Genomic DNA, 19,871 nt, shown 5'->3' with positions numbered 1-19,871 from the left:
TAGCTAGGATTCTAGTTAACATGACCCTTTATCATACCCTGCCTCTGCTTTATGCAACATTTTAGCAATTTAAAAAAAAAGTTTCTTTATTCACTATGGACAGAGCTTTGGGGAGATCTGATGTATTCTTTTTTTTTTTTTCAAGGAAGACTTGAATGTATTTGTGAGATCTGATTAGATCAAAAACTGAATGATGTGCATCTCAGTTATAAGTGGATATAAATTCTATATTTTACTTGAAGTCTAAAGGAGATAGGAGTGAGAAAGGAAATTACTGTTTCTTCAACCACCCCAAATTTCATTGTGGGCTTTACGCTGCAGTAATAAATCGAGATAACTAGATTTACTTAGCTAAGATGGATAGATTTATTGGTTCCATTTTTAAATTTTGATATGAATAAGTAAACTGCTACCAGTTGCGTATGTTTCATCTCTTCTAATAATGTTTTATTGCCATCTGCTCCCCTACATTTTGACGTCATTAAACAGTCCATTGCCATAAAGGCCTACTGGAGCTGTCCATTGTCAAAACCACAGTGCGAAGCATGTAAATATGCTCTATGCAACAGATATATTTTTGTTTAGAATTATGTTTTACAAATTTATTTATTTTTTATTGAAGGATAATTGCTTTACAGAATTTTGTTGGTTTCTTCTAAACATCAACATGAATCAGCCATATGTATACTCATGCTTTCATATATGAAAAAATAAAAGTAGCAGCCATACACTGCCCCCTTTCTTTTCTTTTAAATGTTCTTTAATTGAAATTTATTTCCATGTTGGAAGCTTCCCAGTGCTGTTTCAAGTACACTGTGGTGAAGGTTCTTTTTTCCCATTTCCTCTCATCCTGAGATTAAAATATTACATCTTTAATAAGGGAAAATACCTGGATTTATTCACATATACTTTTCACAAAGAATTACTATTTCCTAAGTCAAAAAGGAAAAGACAAATACCATATGACATCACTTATATGTGAAATCTAAAATATGACACAAATGAACTTACCTAGGAAACAGCAGACTCACAGATACAGAAGTCAGACTTTTGGTTACCAGTGGGGGCCCAAGGGTGGGAGAAGGAACGATTAGGAGTTTGGGATTAGCAGATGCAAACTAGTATGTGTAGAATGGATAAGCAGTAAGGTCCTACTGTTGTATAGCACGGGGAACTATACTCAGTATCCTCTGATAAACTGTAATGGAGTGGAAATATATATATATATGTATAACTTTGCTGTACAGAAGAAATTAACACAACATTGTAAATCAATTATACTTCAGTAATATTTTAAAAAAGAATTATTACTTCTTATTAATTAATGCATATGGTTTAAACCAGGAGATTGCAAGGTATGGCCACTGACCACATCCGGCCCACCACGTGTCTTTGTAAATAGTTTTATTGGAGTACAGGCATGCTCATTCATTTACATGTCCATGGCTCCTTTCATGTTCCAGTTATAGAATTGAGTAGTTGCAAAATAAACTATATGACCCAAAACTATGCTGGATAATTCTGCATAGCAGGTACAAACTTTGTTGGGGGTCATGAGCACCCTTGATAGGCCCTAATCCTAAAGCACTCTGTTCACTTTGCTTGTGACCATCTCCCGTAAGAAGAGGGTTACTTCTTTTGGGCGCCAGTTTCTTTTTCTTGGGTATATCTTTCATACCGGAAGAGTTCCTAGGTCTGAAACATTGAATGTGCTCAGTAGGTAGCTGCTTGAATGAGTGTATACTTTATTTTTTTAACCGTGTTAGGACCTTATGTCAGAGTGTAAAATCACATTAATAAAGCATTTCTTACACATTCAAGGATCTATAAGTAAAACACTTTACTTAGACTAGCTTGTATAACTCTCTCACACTTTGAGTTAGTTGTTATTTTTGTTCTTTTACAAATGAAGAAACTAAGACCCAAAGTGATGGCATTTCTAAGTTCATACAACTAGAAGTTTAAAAAACAAGGATCCCAAGTATATCTTAACATTAGACACTGTGCTCGAGATACTGTTTCTTCCAGGATAAAATAGCCTATCAGTGTTCTCTGCTTTTAAATAATATGAAAGTCAAACACAAATTTGGATAATGAAATAAGGTTTTGTTTGTTTTAGAGATCTAATGACTTTAAGAAGAGTTCTCCATGTCAAACAATACCGAACATGTCTCTAATGATGAATACAAGTTATCTGAAGCTAAAAGCTGGGATACTCCTTACATTTCTATTATTACTGCGAATTCTCTACGATATCTTTCTCAATTAAATTTTCTTTCCCTTTCTGCTTCAGTTGTTTGCCAACCTTAAAAGAATTATATTTATATAATCACTCAAATAGGAGGTAGCTTTCTCCTTGATTTCTGAGACTAGGTTGCTTTCTCACATATGTAAATAGATGAAAGTTGGTGGGAAAATGGTGAAACCCATGCTCATTTGGATTTCACATTACTTTGGAAATAACATGTGAGAACTCCAGATATAATGTGAGTACAAATAATTTTAAGATATGTCCTTATGGTTTTCTCATTCAAATATGAACGGAAATCTACCAATTTAATTTTTTAGATAAATCTGTAGCTTATAGAGGTCTGAATGAGTTTAACAGTGATCCTTTTTAGGATCCTGAGGTCATGAATCAGGCTTCAGATTTGTGGTTGTTTTTTAAAATATTTTATCTGATTTTGTTCTTTTTCTTTATCCACCCCTCTACCCACTTCAACATGAAGCACTTTAAGCACCCAAGATTATATATAGCATGAGCTTGTCTTCCCATTATAAAATTTGACATTAGAGCAGTGGTATTGAGATTATTTAGGAAACTCTATAAGTGATAAATAATTTGTTGGCAAAACATATTTTATTTGCAGTATTTTATATTTTATCTTTTCTTTATCTGCAAGTTACAGACTGGGTTTGTTTTACTTGCAGCTTTAACCAAATAGAAGTTTTCAATGTAAGGTTAGTAGGGAAAAAGAGGCAAGTCTGTGTATCTCGAATTTTGATGATGTGTGATTCAAAAACTAAAAAAGAAGAGAAAATCTAATTCAACTCCCCAAACTCAGTTTAATTAAGACACTTGAGATCCGGTTTAATCTTGGTTCTTAAGAGTTGAAAGGCTGGTTGCTAATGGAAGAAACTAACCTCCTGAAGTTGCAGAAATATTTGATACTTAGCCTTGGGCGCACCTGTTCCAATTCTTTATGGCATACATACCAACATTCTCCACTGCTTAGGGGAATGATAATAGTTTAATCTGTCCAATTTTGCTTTTAATCATTGAATCTAAAAAATGTTTGATTTCACTTAATAAAAGTTGTGCAAACCTCTCTAGAATGTACTTTCCTCTGATCCTAGATCTTGGCTCCACTTTAAACCTTTTCTATTTCTACTGGATATGATTTCATGCCTGGATTATGAAGAGTAGGCTGTTGTTTATGCTTTCAGCATAAGTGGCCTGACAGACAAAATGCACAGATTCTACATTTCTCATGGCCACCATCTGTTTGAGGCAGTTGGGGAAGGGACAGAGAAGAACACGTTTGCCTTCTATGATAATATGCAAGTGTGTTACCGTCACTGCTACTCAATTTAGTATGTGTAAAATTTCTTCCATACCTTTGTGAACACATTCTCTGAGATGTTGAATTACAATACTTTATCTCCTCAGGAGAGCCAGAGTGTCACTTTGATGTAGCCCAGTTATTTATATGAGGACAACATTGGCCTCAGTGTTTCTAACAGGAATACCCCTTGTGGAAGAGCCAGTTGTTTTTCACACCATAAACCTCACATATGACTTCTCTCTGTCTTATCCAGGCTGTAAACATTTGTCTTTTTTCCTTTGAGGGATAATATTGATATTCTTGATATCAGCCTTATTTCTGACTTACTGAGAATGAAATATTATAGGATACTTAAAACATATTTTATGGTTATTTGCAGATTTAACACCATGACTTTCTCTGTTGTTTCAATTCAGATGTAGTAGTTGAAATATTTACGTCAGTAGAGGTTGCACAAAAATGGATTCAGCACTTAATGCTTCAAGCTTCTTTGTCCTTAGCAAAAATGTTAGATTTATAATTATATTTCCCTTTCTGAAGCAGCTTATGTAAATTCTCTGAAATATTTCTCGAAACATGAAAAATCTAGCTTTATATCCATATGTTATATTTCAAGAACTTTGAAGCCATTAATTATAGTGGCTGGAAAGGATGTGCAGCCAGGTGGAGGGAAAGAAAGTTAGATCTCTGTAGGAAATATATCTTTTACAGAATACATGAAGGGCTTAAAAGTGATCATCCAAGATGTTAAGTGTACCAGGGCAAATAAAAAATAATGCTTTCATACATTATTCCAAAATTTATCCTAGCAGGCTTATTAAGGAAATTAAAATAGCAGAAATTAATCACCTCAGTTATCACTGTCCCCTTCTCAACTGGTATAGAAGTTAGTACTTCCAGGTTTAGAGGCATTCAGGAAGATCTGCTTTCATATTTTCATGGGTCAAGGTAGTGCCTGGCAAAAAGCTTGGCACACAGTAAGCACGTAATAAATATTTGATGAATGAATGCTTAGGGTCATAGGGGCTGGAGTCATATAGAAATTATTTTGGATCCCATATGTTCTCTACTCTGCTTCTTTGGCTTCCATGATGCACTCTCCTGGTTCTTCTCCCACCTCTCCTCTGTCTGTTCCCAGAGTATTTCTAGTGTTTGTCTTATACCTTAAGAGCTCTTCTATTTCATGCTACTCTTTCCCTGAACAATCTCATTAATTCCCACAGCCTCAGTTGCCATCAATATGCTGATAACTCTTGAATAATTCTAGATTAGATCTTTTTCCTGGGTTCATATATTCAGTAGACTGTCTATACTTTGATTAACCACAAGAACCTCCAACTCAAAAACAAAAGGCCGTAGCTCTATGAAAGAAAGGAAAAAATGTTTTATCCTCCAACTGGGTACCTTAATGTAACATAGTGCCTGCCACACTGTAGGCTGTCAGTATACACTTGTGACTAACTGAATATCTATAATTAAACTCATTATCTTTCCATCATTCTAACACTGACCCCACTATAACATAACTGACTGATTTCTGGTCTGTTCTGTTCAGTTCAGTTCATTTGCACAGTCATGTCTTGACGCTCTGCGACCCCATCCACTGCAGCACGCCAGGCTTCACATGATCCATCAAGTAGTAATAATAATACCTTATATTGTTTTTGTAAATAAACGATTCAGGTTAGTAAGTATAAAACTTTTCTTTAGCTTTTTACTATAAAAAAAAGTTCAAATACACACACGAACATATAACTGGAGACTTGGTTTCTTCTATAGGTATTTTGCAAGGAGTAGAGAATTGGAAGGGATTATAGACTAAAAAATTTAAAAGACACCAAATGTAGTATGTGGACCTTTCTTATTTGGATCTTGATTAATACTGGGTTGGGGTGTATGTGGTGAGTAGAATAATGTCCCCACAAAGATGTCCATGTCCTAATATCCAGAACCTGCGAATATGTTATATTTCATGTCACAGGAGAATTTGGGATGCCGATGGAATTACAATTGTTCATTAGTTGAGCTAAAATAATTATCCTGGTGGGCCCATTGTAATCACTGGGACCTTTAAAAGTGGAAGAGGGAAGCAAAGAGAGAATCTAGAGTGCTGTAGTGTGAGAAGGACTCAATCTGCTGGTTTTGAGATGGTGTGAGAGGGCCCTGAACCATGGAATTTGGAACTGAAAAGATGGAAAAAGCAAGAAAATGGATTTTCCCTAGAACTTTTAGGAAGAAACAGCCCTGCCAACACCTTGGCCTGGTAATATCCATGGAAGAGAACTGTAAAATAGTACACTTGTGCTGTGTTTAAGCCAGTACATGTTTAGTAATATGTTGCAGCAGTGAGAGGAAACTAGTATAGAGGATAATCAGAAGTAAATTGGAAAATTGATTATTTGAGGAGGTTAAGGAAATTTTTGTTTTATTTTAGATGTGATAATGGTATTATTGGGTAGATTTTTTAAACGAGTACTCTAGAAGTGATAGTGAAATAGGATTTATCTTGAATTTGCTTCAGATAGTTCAGAGACAGCAGAGGAATGAATGGTATATAGTTGAAACATGATTGGCTATCAGGTAATAAATTGTAAAGCTTGATTTTTTTTTCCTCTTTACTAAATTGTACAGGTTTTTCAAATAAGTGAATTGTTTCCTTAGCATCCTCTAAAGGTGATCAGTGTGTTTTTTTTTTAATTACAAAACCATTGTGAGCTCGTGTAAATTTATTTGAAGTATCTGTCTTTGTAGTTATTATTAATGCTCAGAAGGTCTCATCTGCTTCAGTCATTTGATACAACTCTAGTTCTTTGCTAGCGTTTTTGCTTTCTGACAAAATATTCTAGATTTTCCATGTTGACTTTTTTTATCCCAATCCTAGAAACAGTAGTTTCTCTAAGGAGTCTGTTTCCTTTCCATGGGAAGACAGTAATTTTGGTGCTGGAGTCATTCTTGAAACAAAGATTTGTTAAGCAAAATGCCAGGAACTGTTCTAGGTGCTAGAGATACAGCAGTGAATAAATTAGACAGCATCTCTGGCCTCAAGGTATGGAGAGAGAGGTAATAAAAAGCAATAAGAAGAATATAAATTCATTAGATGGGGATGATAAACCAGTTAGGGAATATGGGGAATGCTGGTTTGAAGGGAGAGGGTTGCTCCTTTATATAGGGTGATCAGAAAGAACCACATTGGTAAAATGACCTCTGAGCAGAGGACAGGAAGGAAATGAGGGAGGAAGCACCCCATGGAAACACCTGGGGAAAGTATTTCGAGGCAGAGGAAATAGAAACTACAAAGGACCTGCATCAGAAGCATACTGGCCATTTAGAGAAATAATAAGGAAGACAGGAGATAGTGAGGAGATCCAACCAGTCCATCCTAAAGGAGATCAGTCCTGGGTGTTCATTGGAAGGACTGATGTTGAAGCTGAAACTCCAATACTTTGGCCACCTCATGAGAAGAGCTGACTCATTTGAAAAGACCCTGATGCTGGGAGGGATTGAGGGCAGGAGGAGAAGGGGACGACAGAGGATGAGATGGTTGGATGGCATCACCAACTCAATGGACATGAGTTTGGATGAACTCTGGGAGTTGGTGATGGACAGGGAGGCCTGGTGTGCTGCATTTCATGGGATTGCAAAGAGTCGAACGTGACTGAGTGACTGAACTGAACTGAAGGAAGACAATGTGCCCTGTGGCTAGTGAGCAAAGGAAGAGTGGCGAATCAGGCCAGAGAGGTAGCTGGAGTCAGTCTGTAGGACCTTTGGTTTCAGTTCTGAGTTAGAAGTGAGTTCTTGGAGCAGAGGAGTAGCTTGAGATGAGCCAATTTAGTTTTTCTTGGCCTCCATGTCTTCGGAAGGACAGAGCAAGAGCTTAGGCCATTGCTGCAATAAGCCAAACGAGATAATGACCGCTTATACATACTCTGGATGTGGTAAGAAGTTAGGTTATGTGTTTCTCATATTGTTGTGGGCAGTTAATCTTTCAACACCAACTTGCTCTCCTATTGAATGATATGTTCAGCAATTCGAAAGCACTACCTTTACTCAGAGTACCTTGAAAGACAATAGCAACATCTGTTTGTTTAGGGGGATATTGTCCCCCAGCCCCAGTTGACTTATGTTAAGTTTCCAAATAAAGTCTAACATAATGTAGTATTTTTTCACCTAATAGATGCCAGTAATAAGATTTTACTGGTAGTTGAATGATTTGACTTGAACCAGAGGAATTAACAGATGAATTTCATGTTTATTCAGGTACAGCCTGGCCAGATATTTAATGTATATGTTATAATCTTCACTACTCTTTGTTTTTAAGAATATTGGTTTAGAGCTAACACCTTTTTTTTGAACAGAGATAGAAAGCAAAAATGTCATATAACCTACCTTATTACAGTTGGAAAACATCTGTTTTCAGACAATTCACACATTGAACTACCTGGAATTCTGAAGGTCTTAATCTATGTTTTTTCTCCAGAAACTCTTTTTATATAAACAAGTGCCTTTTAGTGAACTTAGCTATATTTGAACCACATAGTAAATAATTAGATAATTTCTAATTTCATATATATTACATAGTCTTTTATAATATTATGCAAATCCCCAATTATATTCTTACGTGCCCCATTACTGAGGATTTACTTGGATCAACTTGAAAAATCACTTGGTTAGGACTTTACAATAGTTAGAAAAGAAAATTAAACCCCAGGATAAGAGTGCTTAAAACTCGTGTTAACTGATTTGCTAAATAATGCAAACTTGAATCATCTGCCTGGGGAAGAATGCAGTTAAGATCTTTCTAGAGTAAAGAGTTTTCACTTTATCTTTCCAAGTGATATATCACAGAGATTTCCCCAATAACAGGAGATATGTTTTCTACTAAATTAATGAATATTACGTGGTTCAATTTTTTTAAATTCTTTATCTCCAATTTATTATCTGTAGTCCAAAAGAGATGACTTCATTTCTTTGCAGTAAAGTAAGTCTCATGATTAGTAAGTCAGCTCATTTGCCTTTTTAAAAAGTATTGCCCTGTAGAATACTCAGATATATTACTATGACAGACATTTTAAAAATGAAGAACTTAACATTTTGTGCATTAGTTATATTTTACTTGATTAATTTGACAATTTACATATTAAATACTGAGAAAGTATTCTAGTGTGCTGCTGGGTTTTTCAACTAATTTATATTAACTTATTTAATGTTAGTCTTTGTAATCTTAGGCTTGACTATCATAGTGCTGAAAATGAAAGTTTAGAATGTATTTCATTCCAAACCTTTAGAAAACTCATAAGTAAGCACTCTAAAGTTAATAAAAGATATTTCACTAACACTGTTAGTTTGGAGAATAGCTACTGGCTTGAGTTCTATGGTGCTGAAATATATTTGATACAAAAGAAAAAAATTTACTTTTAAACTTGGTTCCATTGGGTAGAAATCAGCCACAAAACAAGCCTAATTTAATGGAAGTCATTCAAGATTGAGGTTAAAAAGGAAGGCTTGAGTCAAAAACTAACCTCCTTTTAATGTTCCCATCGTGACTCATTCATTATTCAGTTTAAATAAGTCACTTACATTTTTGTGACTTAGATTTCTAGATTATGAAATGGAGCTAATTCAGAGCTCCCATTTAATACTTTTATTAGAATGTAAAAGAAAAATCTGGTTTTATTACAGATCAGTAGATTGAGATCTTTAAACTTCTATCCCTAAAGAGATGTATATTTTTAACTACATAAAATTGATTGTTATGGCAGGGTCAATAAATTGGACATATTTTGGTCTCTGTACTCATGGAAGACCATTTCTGTCTGTGTGGCAGTACAGTTTTCTACAGAATTTTAAAGGAAGCTGGACTCACTTCCCCTTTTCCAAAACCTCACCTTCTGACACCTTCCTCTCCCCAATAAGCCAGATGAGCAGAGGCCAGGGGGTTGGTACTTGATGGCTCAAAAGTTGCCTAATTCTGTGCTCAAGTAGTGAGAAATTCAGTCTGAAGAAGTGAAACATCACTTTATTCATATGGGAAATAACTGTTCCTTGGAAATGTTTGGGGCTTGGTAATTAACAAGCTTGTGTAGCTTGGTGTGCGGGCCAGTGTGCTAGCAAACAGCAACAAAACAGAGGTGTGAGAATTTCTGTCTCATCCAAAGTGGCTAAAATGGAGCAGTAACAAAAAACAAGGCTTTTCTTCCCAAGGCAGGTACAGCAGTGAGCTTAGAGCCTCTTTATATGTGTTTAAGACACAGTCACATGTTTCGTGTTCAAAAATGGCTTCTCATGTTAAATAACTTAGTTCCCGCATGTATCTTCTCCTTGAGGCATGGGCCAGATGGATTATGTCCCATTTTACAATGACCGATGGAAAATTACTACACTGTTTTATTGCTAAAAATGCCTCAGTGACTCAGTACTTTAGGGCTTATGCATAGATAATGTGATAAAATAAAGGCATATGGTAGATGAAAGGGTTTGACTCCCTTTGAGGTCTGATTTTGAGATTTTTCAATTGGTAACTTTCCCACTGTTTGAAATCCTGAACCTAATCCACATTTTAAAACTATCTCAATCCTGTTCTTTAAAAAGGCAAAATGAAAGTGATTTGGAACCTTCCCTTTTTTTGTTTACTTGATTAAATATTAATTTTTTGCCTTCTGTTTTTAGGCACTTTTCTGGTAATGTTAGAAAGAAGTTAATAGAAAGTTCTCATTTCACCGAGTTTATCATTGACATAGGAAGGAAAAGATATTATAGGATATTGATAAATAGCAAATATATTACATAGATGGGCGTGTTAAATATGTTAAGAGGGACAAGAGAACACTTCTGGCTGGGATGGTCAGGGAATACCAGGGAAGAAAACAGAATTTCTATGAGCCTTGCAGAATGGGAAAACCATGAATAGCTGTGGAGAAAGGGTCATAGAAGCAGGGCCCAGCATGGCACATTCAGGGCAGGGAAGGGACAATGAGTAGACAATTGTGTAGTGTTTAAGAGCACAGATTCTGGAACCACACTGCCTGCTTTATGGTTGCCCTTTATTTGCTGTGTAATGTTAGGCTGGTTTCTTAACCTCTCTTTGCCTCAGCTAGAGTAAAAACATGGTACTGATCATGCCTACATCATAGGGCTATTGAAAGGATTTGAGAATAGTGCCTTCAGGTAAGGATGGCACAAGTTAAATGTTCTCTTGCCTGGAAAATCCCATGGATGGAGGAGCCTGGTGGGCTGCAGTCCGTGGGGTCGCTAGGGGTCAGACACGACTGAGCGACTTCACTTTCACTTTTCACTTTCACACATTGGAGAAGGAAATGGCAACCCACTCCAGTGTTCTTGCCTGGAGAATCCCAGGGACGGGGGAGCCTGGTGGGCTTCCGTCTATGGGGTTGCATAGAGTCGGGCACGACTGAAGTGACTTAGCAGCAACTTAGCAGCAAAGCTAATTGAGTTTGTTGATAATGGTGGGTATTTGGCTGAGCATAAAAGACAAGATTGTAAAGAAGACAAGCATGAACTCGTGGAGGGACTAGACTGTCAGTGGTGCATGTAGCTTGCAGGGAGGAGTTATGAAAGCTTTGTCATCAAGAAAATATGAGCAGAGTAGTGTATTTGGAAAAATAATCTAGCAGATTAGGTTGAAAGAGAGATGGCAGCAGACAGACTGGTTCTGTTCCGTTCCGTCGCTCAGTCGTGTCCGACTCTATGCGACCCCGTGGACTGTAGCCTACCAGGCTTCTCCGTCCATGGGATTCTCCAGGCAAGAATACTGGAGTGGGTTACCATCTCCTTCTCCAGGAGATCTTCCCGACCCAGGGATCGAACCCGGGTCTCCCACATTGGAGGCAGACGCTTTAACCTCTGAGCCACCAGGGAGGCCCAGACAGACTGGTTAGGAGTCCATGGGGTCACAAAGAGTCGGACGCGACTGAGCGACTAACACTTGAATCCCTCAAGTCTGGACAATTCTAAGTCTCCTAAGACAGACTGGTTAGACCACCAAGCTCCTCAGTCCATGAGGTTCTCCAGGCAAGAATACTGGAGTGGGTTGCCATGCTCTTCTTCAGGGGATCTTCCCAACCCAGAAATCGAACCCAGGTCTCCCGCGTTGTAGATGGATTCTTTACCGTCTGGGCCACCAGGGAAGCCCAGGACTCAAATACCAAAGCGTGGGTTTGGATTAATGAACAGACCTTGAACACATTTCCAGTGGGCCAGCTGTTAGGGTCTGGGAACTGACAGGGATAGAGGAGCCAGAGGACCATTCCTGAGTAAGTGGGCGAATTCAGACACCTCGGATTCCTGAGGATGAGCTGGTAATGTGTCCTAGCAGATGAAACCCATGTTGTGTATCTTGAAGCCAACGACAAGAATGCGATTTGGCATTGAAAATGCTTATCTGCATTTCTCGGAGAGCAGTCGGGCCTGCATATAGAAACTGAAGGAGAGGTGCATTGTATACATTAGTGAGAGAACAGGAAGAAAGGATATTCTTTCTGCAGTATGGATTACAGTATGGATATTGCAGTAATTTTCTTTCCCATTTCTGTAAAAGAAAGTGTAAGTTAGGAAACAAGGAAGAACATATACAGTATGGGTATTACAGTAATTTTCTTTCCCATCCTGTAAGAGAAAGTGTGAGTCTAAAACATGTTCCTAGTTGAGTTGAATCCCTTGAAACATGGACACTAGTTGAGCTCCCAGCCTATGAAATGCCATTCCACAGCTCAGGTGCCAGGCAGAGCACTGGAGGAGGTGCTAGGTGTTTATAAATGCTGACTTTCTGGATCTGAAATTGCACATCATTGCAAATAGGCTTTTTTTTCATGAGGAAGAATTAGTCTTTCAATTATCCTAATTAAGTTTATCCAGTTCTAACCACACCTTCAATATGAATCCTGTTGATATACACACATGCATATATAACTGTCCACACATACGTACACACATCCTGTTAATTTGTATTATTTATATGCTTTCTTAAAACTTGTTCTTTTAAACCATTAGAGTTTATAAGCCTTTTTTCTTCCGCTGTGTTTTAATTGCCCGTGGGTGAAGAACAGGCCTTCTGTTGGTTTTAATCCTTTACAGTTGCTGCAGTTCGTTTATGTGTTGATTCCAGTTCATTCATTCGTTCATTCTAGACACTGTTAGTTGCTGGGGCAAGGAATAAAACCTAGTTCCTGCCCTCCGGGAGCATCCTCTGTAAAGTCACTCACGGAAAATTATGGGAACATGGAAAAGAGACATTAATCTGGATTACGTGGTGGGAAGTGGGGAGAGGTAGTTGGGGGGAGACTTCAGAGCAGTTGACTCCTGGGCCGCATTGTATGAGTAGTGGTTACTAGGTGAATAGGGGACAGTAGAGGTGAGGGTGAGGACCGGCTGTGGATGGACAGATGCCTCACAGGGACACTGAGGCAGTCTGGTATTCTCTGTGGTAAAGAGAAAGGCAGAGGATGGTGACAAGTGAGGCTGCGGGGAAGGTGGAGACCACTGGAGGGACCTATATGTGGTGCTTAGAAGCTTGGGCTACACTCATTGATGGAAGAAGAGGAAGATCCTTGGAATGATTTATGCAGAGTTCTGATCCAGTAAGATTTCAGTCCTCAGTGGCAGTAGGAGGATGAGACATTTGGTGGTTAGTCCAGGTGGGAGGCCTTGAGAACATGAACCAGGACAGTATTGCAGGAATAGATACGAGGGGGGCAAGATCAGGAACCAGGAATGAAGAATCAGCAGAACCCATTATAACCACAGATGAGGGAGAGGAAAGCCCTAGGATGATTGTTTTGTATCTCCCTTATATGACCGGTGACCAGTTTCACAGTATTCTTAGGCAATACAGGACAGGAGAGAATATAGGGAATTCACTGGCATCTGTAACGTACCTCTGATACATTTTGAGTTAAATATAATTAGTGGTTAGCAAAGACATCTGCATGACTAGAAATACTTCACCATCCATATTTGATATTAACCATATCTCCTCCGGAAAACAAACGTTCTCTCCCGTCATCTATGGTAACTCGTTCACTGGATTACAGTCTTTGAATTTTTCTATTTAACTCTGTAGTCTCAGTCCAGCATTTGAGCCATAATCTCTCCATAAAGTGTGAGTGAATGAGTGAAGAAGTGAGTGGATAGATTATTTTTTAAAGTGAAGTTTTTTTTGATGGGGGAGGGGCTTCCCAGGTGGCGCTAGTGGTAAAGAATCTGCCTGCCAATGCAGGAGACTGAAGAGATGTGGATTTGATCCCTGGGTTGTGGAGGAGGAAATGGCAACTCACTCCAGTATTCTTGCTTGAAAAGTTCCATGGACAGAGGAGCCAGGCAGGCTACAGTCCATGGGGTCACTGAGTCCAACAAGACTGAGCATGCATGCATGCAATGTTATCATTTGATTATTAGGAAAAGCTTATATTTGGTTTATTCTCATTCTGATTGCCTTGTTTTAACTCCTAGCACCTTCCACTGGAAGAGTCGTAAGCAGTGGGCCATCCACAGGAGCCGTGGCACCAGGCAACTCAGCCAGAGGGCCACCTCAGCCCAGTGACGAGGACACTTTGGTGCAAAGGGCCGAGCATATTCCCGCAGGGAAACGAACTCCGATGTGTGCCCACTGCAACCAGGTTATCAGGTTGGTCATTTGACTTAAAGTTTTTATTGAAAAGGCTTAGTACCAATGTTGATTTTTTTAAAATATTTTGAAAGATTAGAAATTTTATTAATGAGAATATTTATTTCTATGTAATAGTTATTATGGAGGTAGATACGTTAGATATATTTGTTAGAACCTACTTTAATGAAAAGCAATTCTTTGCTCTGTGAAAATAAAACTAAAAATACCAATTTGGTCAGTTATGAATTCCTATCAGAATTAAGAAAAATAATGATTAATGTGGTATTTCAGAGAATAATGAAATATTAAGACTCAAAGGGACCCCAAAGAACTTCATTATTTCAGAAATTAGAAAAGTGAGGACTCTCATTTAGATGAAAAGTAACTAATGATGTAAAATAAAGAACTTTGAGCCCTAGAGAAAAGATTGCATTTTCAAACTAAGCCTTGAAAGATATAATTACCTTCGGATCTATTCATAAATGCTTTGCTTTTTGGATTAGGTCATTACATGCTTCTTTAAAATATTTTTGATCCAGATGTATTTTATTCTTTCTTAAATTCCGAAAAGCAGAAAAGGCTAAGCGCCTAAGTGAGTATACTACACTAGTGCTTATTAAACCTCAGCGTTTCTGAACAAGTGACTTTTAAAATGTTACGAGGTTTAGGTGTGAATGTTAATACAGGGATCCCACCAGAGGGCCTTGCTGCTTCTGTGAGTTGCTTGCTGGCCGTAACAGATGATTACTTGAAATGACTGCTCAAGCTCCCTCCTAGTTTTTAATTTACCCTGTTTTGTAATAGTTGAAACAACAGTGTCTCTAAAGTTGAATAAGGTTAAGACTTACTTGCATTTTCCCCTCTTCTCTTACATAGTTATTGCTTAGGGTAATGTTTCTAGTTACTACTTAAAATGGAGCTCAGGGAGTCTCAATATCTTATTTAAGAACCAAATATAAATACCCTTCCCCTTAACCCACTATTAAATAATAAATGTGTCAAGAACACAACACAGAGTATGTGATTTTTTTTTAAGTAGCTTTTGCCTGTTAAATGTAGTCCACGTTCATTGTGACATTTCCAAACTATAGGAAAACAGAAAGCAAAAATAAAAATTCATATATAATTACACCTCCCAGGATACCCACTATTAGTATTTTAGTTCACAGTTTAAAACACACTTACACACAAACACACAAGGACAGATATTGTTTTCTAGAAATGGAATCGTAACATGCTATTTTATAAGCTGTTATTTTTCAATTAGTTTGTATTTTCCACAGTAAGTACCTGTTGTGTGAGAATTAACCAGCAGCTGTGGCAGGAGTAATGATGGTTGTGGTGAGAAGGAGGAAATCTGTAGCTGTTTTTGAAGTCTAGTATAATATCTCACGCACTAAAGGCATTTGGTGAATGTTTAACCTGAACAGATCATCCATGACTCTAGACCCACTCATCCTTTGGTCATAGTATCTTTGTGGTTAGAGTCATTTTTTTTTCAAAGTACTACCATCAATGGGTCTTACAGAAATATTTAAACTAGTATAGAATCTAGTGTGCTACTGTTTTTCTCAATAAATGAAAGTGTTTTAAATTACTAACTCTATGTAGGGTTATGTTTTTAGAGTTAATGTTAATAAATATAAGTTTTGACTTGTAACATTGCTTCTATAAGTTATGATACTTTGGTTTCCTAGACTGGTATATGAGGATAATATGATTTAGATAAAAACACCTTTTATGGAGATAGGAGTCAATGCTGTTATTGTGCTGTTGTAAGCAAGTAATTACTGGATGGGTTAACAAAACGTGAAACCATATCAGTTTCTGATTCTTGTTGTCTGATCATCAAATTCTGTGATATCCTGTGATCACCACTGCCAGCACATCTGAAAAACTTAGTATGGAGAAAATATGAAGATCAAAATAGAAATTACCTTCCCTACCCCTAACTGCCTTGGTTTCAGTTTTTAATGCTACACCAGAATGTGTTTTTCATGCACTATCTTCTGCCAAGTAAAATAAATATTATATTAAAAACATGACTGACCATCACTTACTGCCCCCTCATCTGTTAAATTTTATATTGCTCTGGATTATCCCAGCACTTGTGATCAGTTAAGCATTAGAGCTTAATTTACTAGAGAAGTTAATAGGAACAGGGATTAGCTCATGTCAAGATCCTGTTACAGTAATTAACATAGCATATTTGCTTGGTGTTCAAATGCTGAAGCAGCTTGAATAGAGTGTGGTCAGTTCAGAGACCTAGGCAAAGAAGGTTTTCCAGTTCTTGGCTGCAGTGTCAGTATCACTTATCAAACCTGGGAGGCATCAGATTAAGTGACATTCTCTTGGACACCTGTTTTAGAAACAGGCTGCAGTTGCAGGCTTGATACTGTCAGTATAGAATATTGTAGCCTGGCAGTTTAAGATTATTTGTAATTTAAATTTGTTTTATTTGTTTTCTACAGTGTCATTTATATTATGTTTTTATAATTTGTATTTTTTAATATTTATTTTCTAAATGTTTCAAATTTTCAAAAACATTTTTAAGTAGAGATGAACTAAGGCAAATTTTATGTTTTATTGTTTTCTTAGAAAAAATTTTGGACAGTTTCAGAAACTTGGATCTCTGATGTTAGTACTAAACTGTTTATCTCTTATTGAAAATATTTTTAATTTAAAACTCCATAGATCATTTTCATCTAATGTTAACATTTTTGGTTTATTTGAATCTGGGAAAGATTATGAATGTTTTTCCTAAATTGTATTATTTCATGGCAAATAGATGGGGAAACAGTGGAAATAGTGGCTGACTTTATTTTTGGGGGCTCCAGAATCACTGCAGATGGTGATTGCAGTCATGACATTAAAAGACGCGCTTACTCCTTGGAAGGAAAGTTATGACCAACCTAGACAGCATATTAAAAAGCAGAGACATTACTTTGTCAACAAAGGTCCATCTAGTCAAGGCTTTGGTTTTTCCAGTAGTCATGTATAGATGTAAGAGTTGGACTATAAAGAAAGCTGAGCGTGGAAGAATTGACGCTTTTGAACTGTGGTGTTGGAGAAGAAAGACTCTTGAGAGTCCCTTGGACTGCAAGGAGATCCAATCAGTCCATCCTAAAGGAGATCAGTCCTGGGTGTTCATTGGAAGGACTGATGCTAAAGCTGAAACTGCAATACTTTGGCTACCTCATGCGACGAGTTGACTCACTAGAAAAGACTCTGATGCTGGGAAAGATTGAGGACATGAGAAGGGGGTGACAGAGGATGAGATGGTTGGATGGCATCACTGACTCAATGGACACGGGTTTGGGTGGACTCCAGGAGTTGGTGATGGACAGGGAGGCCTGGCATTGTGGTTCATGGGGTTGCAAAGAGTCTGACACAACTGAGCGACTGGACTGAACTGAACTGAACTGAGGCAAAACTTTGATTAGCTAGTTGCCTTTTACAGATGGATAGATTGTTACATTTTGGGAAATTCTACTGAAGTTCTGATTAAGTTTGCTCTAGAACATTTCCAATCTATTTATGATAGAAGTACCATTTTTTGATTCATACTGGTGAACAGATTGACTATTTGGAGTGCTAATATAATAATAGGGGAACAGAAAATCAGGATACTAGTACAGCCAAAGCTGTATTTAATTTAATTAGTATTTAATTTCTCTGGTAGAATAGGCTTATGAAAATACTAGTTTATTTGGACTGTTATATCTAGTGACATTAAAAATCCACTTGTATTATATGGAGTTAAATGGACCATTCACATTTAGTTGCTCAGCATTTTGATGAAAGAAATAAGGGATTCATAGTGCTTGAATTTCTTCCTTGATATGGAATGCTTTAAAAAAAAAAAAAAGGAGCCACAATACTATTGTCCCATCTATGCCTACAGTCCAGCACCAGAAAATCACATTGAGACGACTTCTTGTTTCTTCTGTTGACAGAAAATTTTAACAGTATTAATTTGTTTCTTACTTATTTTCAAACTTTTCTCATAAGGAGGGCCATCTCAGTTACCCTAGAGAGAAGCCAGCAGAGTTTTTACCTGTCTTAGCATCCACTTCTATCTCTGAGAACTCCATTATTAATAGGTTTTATTTATTTTCCCTTCTGGTTAAGATTTTACTTGAAAATAAAAGACTTCTTGACTTAATGTGTTAGTCCCTCAATTTACGGAAACAGCAAAGACATAGATCTTATGAGCAAGGAGTAGACCAAGATTTCAGACCTATTATAGGGGAAAACTGGGAAGAACAAATGTTCAGCATTTATGTGATATAATATCATGGTGCCGTTATTATCCTGTTTTTGGATAATAATTGTTTTATGTATTCTTGCGTGCATGCTTATTCGTTCAGTTTTTTTTTTTTTTTCTCTCTCTCTCTTTTTTTTTTTTATTGGAGGCTAATTATTTTACAATATTATATTGGTTGGTTTTGCCATACATTGACATGAATCCGTCCCGGGTGTGCATGAGTTCCCCTTCCTGAAGCCCCCTCCCACCTCCCTCCTCCCTTTATCCTCCCTCTGGGTCATCCCCTCACACCAGCCCTGAGCATCCTGTAACATGCATTGGCCCTGAACTGGCAATTCATTTCACATATGATAATATACATGTTTCAGTGCCATTCTCCCAAACCATCCCACCCTTACCCTCTCCCACAGAGTCCCAAAGACTGTTCTATACATCTGTGTCTCTTTTGCTGTCTCGTATACATGGTTATCATTTCCATCTTTCTAAATTCGATATATATGCATTAGTATACTGTATTGGTGTTTTTCTTTCTGGCTTACTTCACTCTGTATAATAGGCTCTAGTTTCATCCACCTCATTAGAACTGATTCAAATGCATTCTTTTTAATGGCTGAGTCCATTCTAAAAGAGATCAGTCCTGGGTGTTCATTGGAAGGACTGATGCTAAAGCTGAAACTCCAATACTTTGACCACCTCATGCGACGAGTTGACTCACTGGAAAAGAGTCTGATGCTGGGAGGGATTAGGGGTGGGAGGAGACGGGGACGACAGAGAACGAGATGGCTGGATGGCATCACCGACTCGATGGACATGAGTTTGAGTGAGCTCCGGGAGTTGGTGATGGACAGGGAGGCCTGGCGTGCTGTGAATCATGGGGTCGCAAAGAGTCGGACACAACTAAGCGACTGAACTGAACTGAACTGAATACTCCATTGTGTATATGTACCAAAGCTTTCTTATCCATTCGTCTGCAGATGGACATCTAGGTTGCTTCCATGTCCTGGCTATTATAAACAGTGCTGTGATGAACATTGGAGTACACGTGTCTCTTTCAATTCTGGTTTCCTCGGTGTGTATGCCCAGAAGTGCAATTGCTGGATCATATGGCAGTTCTATTTCCAGTTTTTTGAGGAACCTCCACACTGTTCTCCATAGTGGCTGTACTAGTTTGCATTCCCACCAACAGTGTAAGAGGGTTCCCTTCTCTCCACACCCTCTCCAGCATTTATTGCATGTAGACTTTTGGATAGCAGCCATTCTGACTGGTGTGAAATGGTATCTCATTGTGGTTTTGATTTGCATTTCTCTGATTATGAGGGATGTTGAGCATTTTTTCATGTGTTTGTTAGCCATCTGTATGTCTTCTTTGGAGAAATGTCTGTTTAATTCTTTGACCCATTTTTTGATTGGGTCATTT

At 37.7% G+C, this 19,871-nt stretch overlaps 1 protein-coding gene across 5 annotated transcripts in view; it reads left to right on the top strand.

Moving 5' to 3' along the window:
- Window positions 1–19,871, top strand: part of PDLIM5 (PDZ and LIM domain 5) — a 251,372-nt gene that overhangs the window by 206,473 nt on the left and 25,028 nt on the right. For all 5 annotated transcript variants that reach the window (XM_088836227.1, XM_055434166.2, XM_055434167.2 and 2 more), the window contains one exon: window positions 14,031–14,205. In XM_088836227.1, the coding sequence (XP_088692353.1) occupies window positions 14,031–14,205 (175 nt within the window). The remainder of the gene's footprint in view (window positions 1–14,030; window positions 14,206–19,871) is intronic.

Source organism: Moschus berezovskii, chromosome 5 (genome assembly GCF_049115385.1).
Source record: "Moschus berezovskii isolate FMDL1 chromosome 5, NW_MosBer_1.0, whole genome shotgun sequence".
Lineage (NCBI taxonomy): Eukaryota > Metazoa > Chordata > Mammalia > Artiodactyla > Moschidae > Moschus > Moschus berezovskii.
The sequence above is the reverse complement of the archived record's forward strand: the minus strand, read 5'-3'. Positions and strand labels throughout refer to the sequence as shown.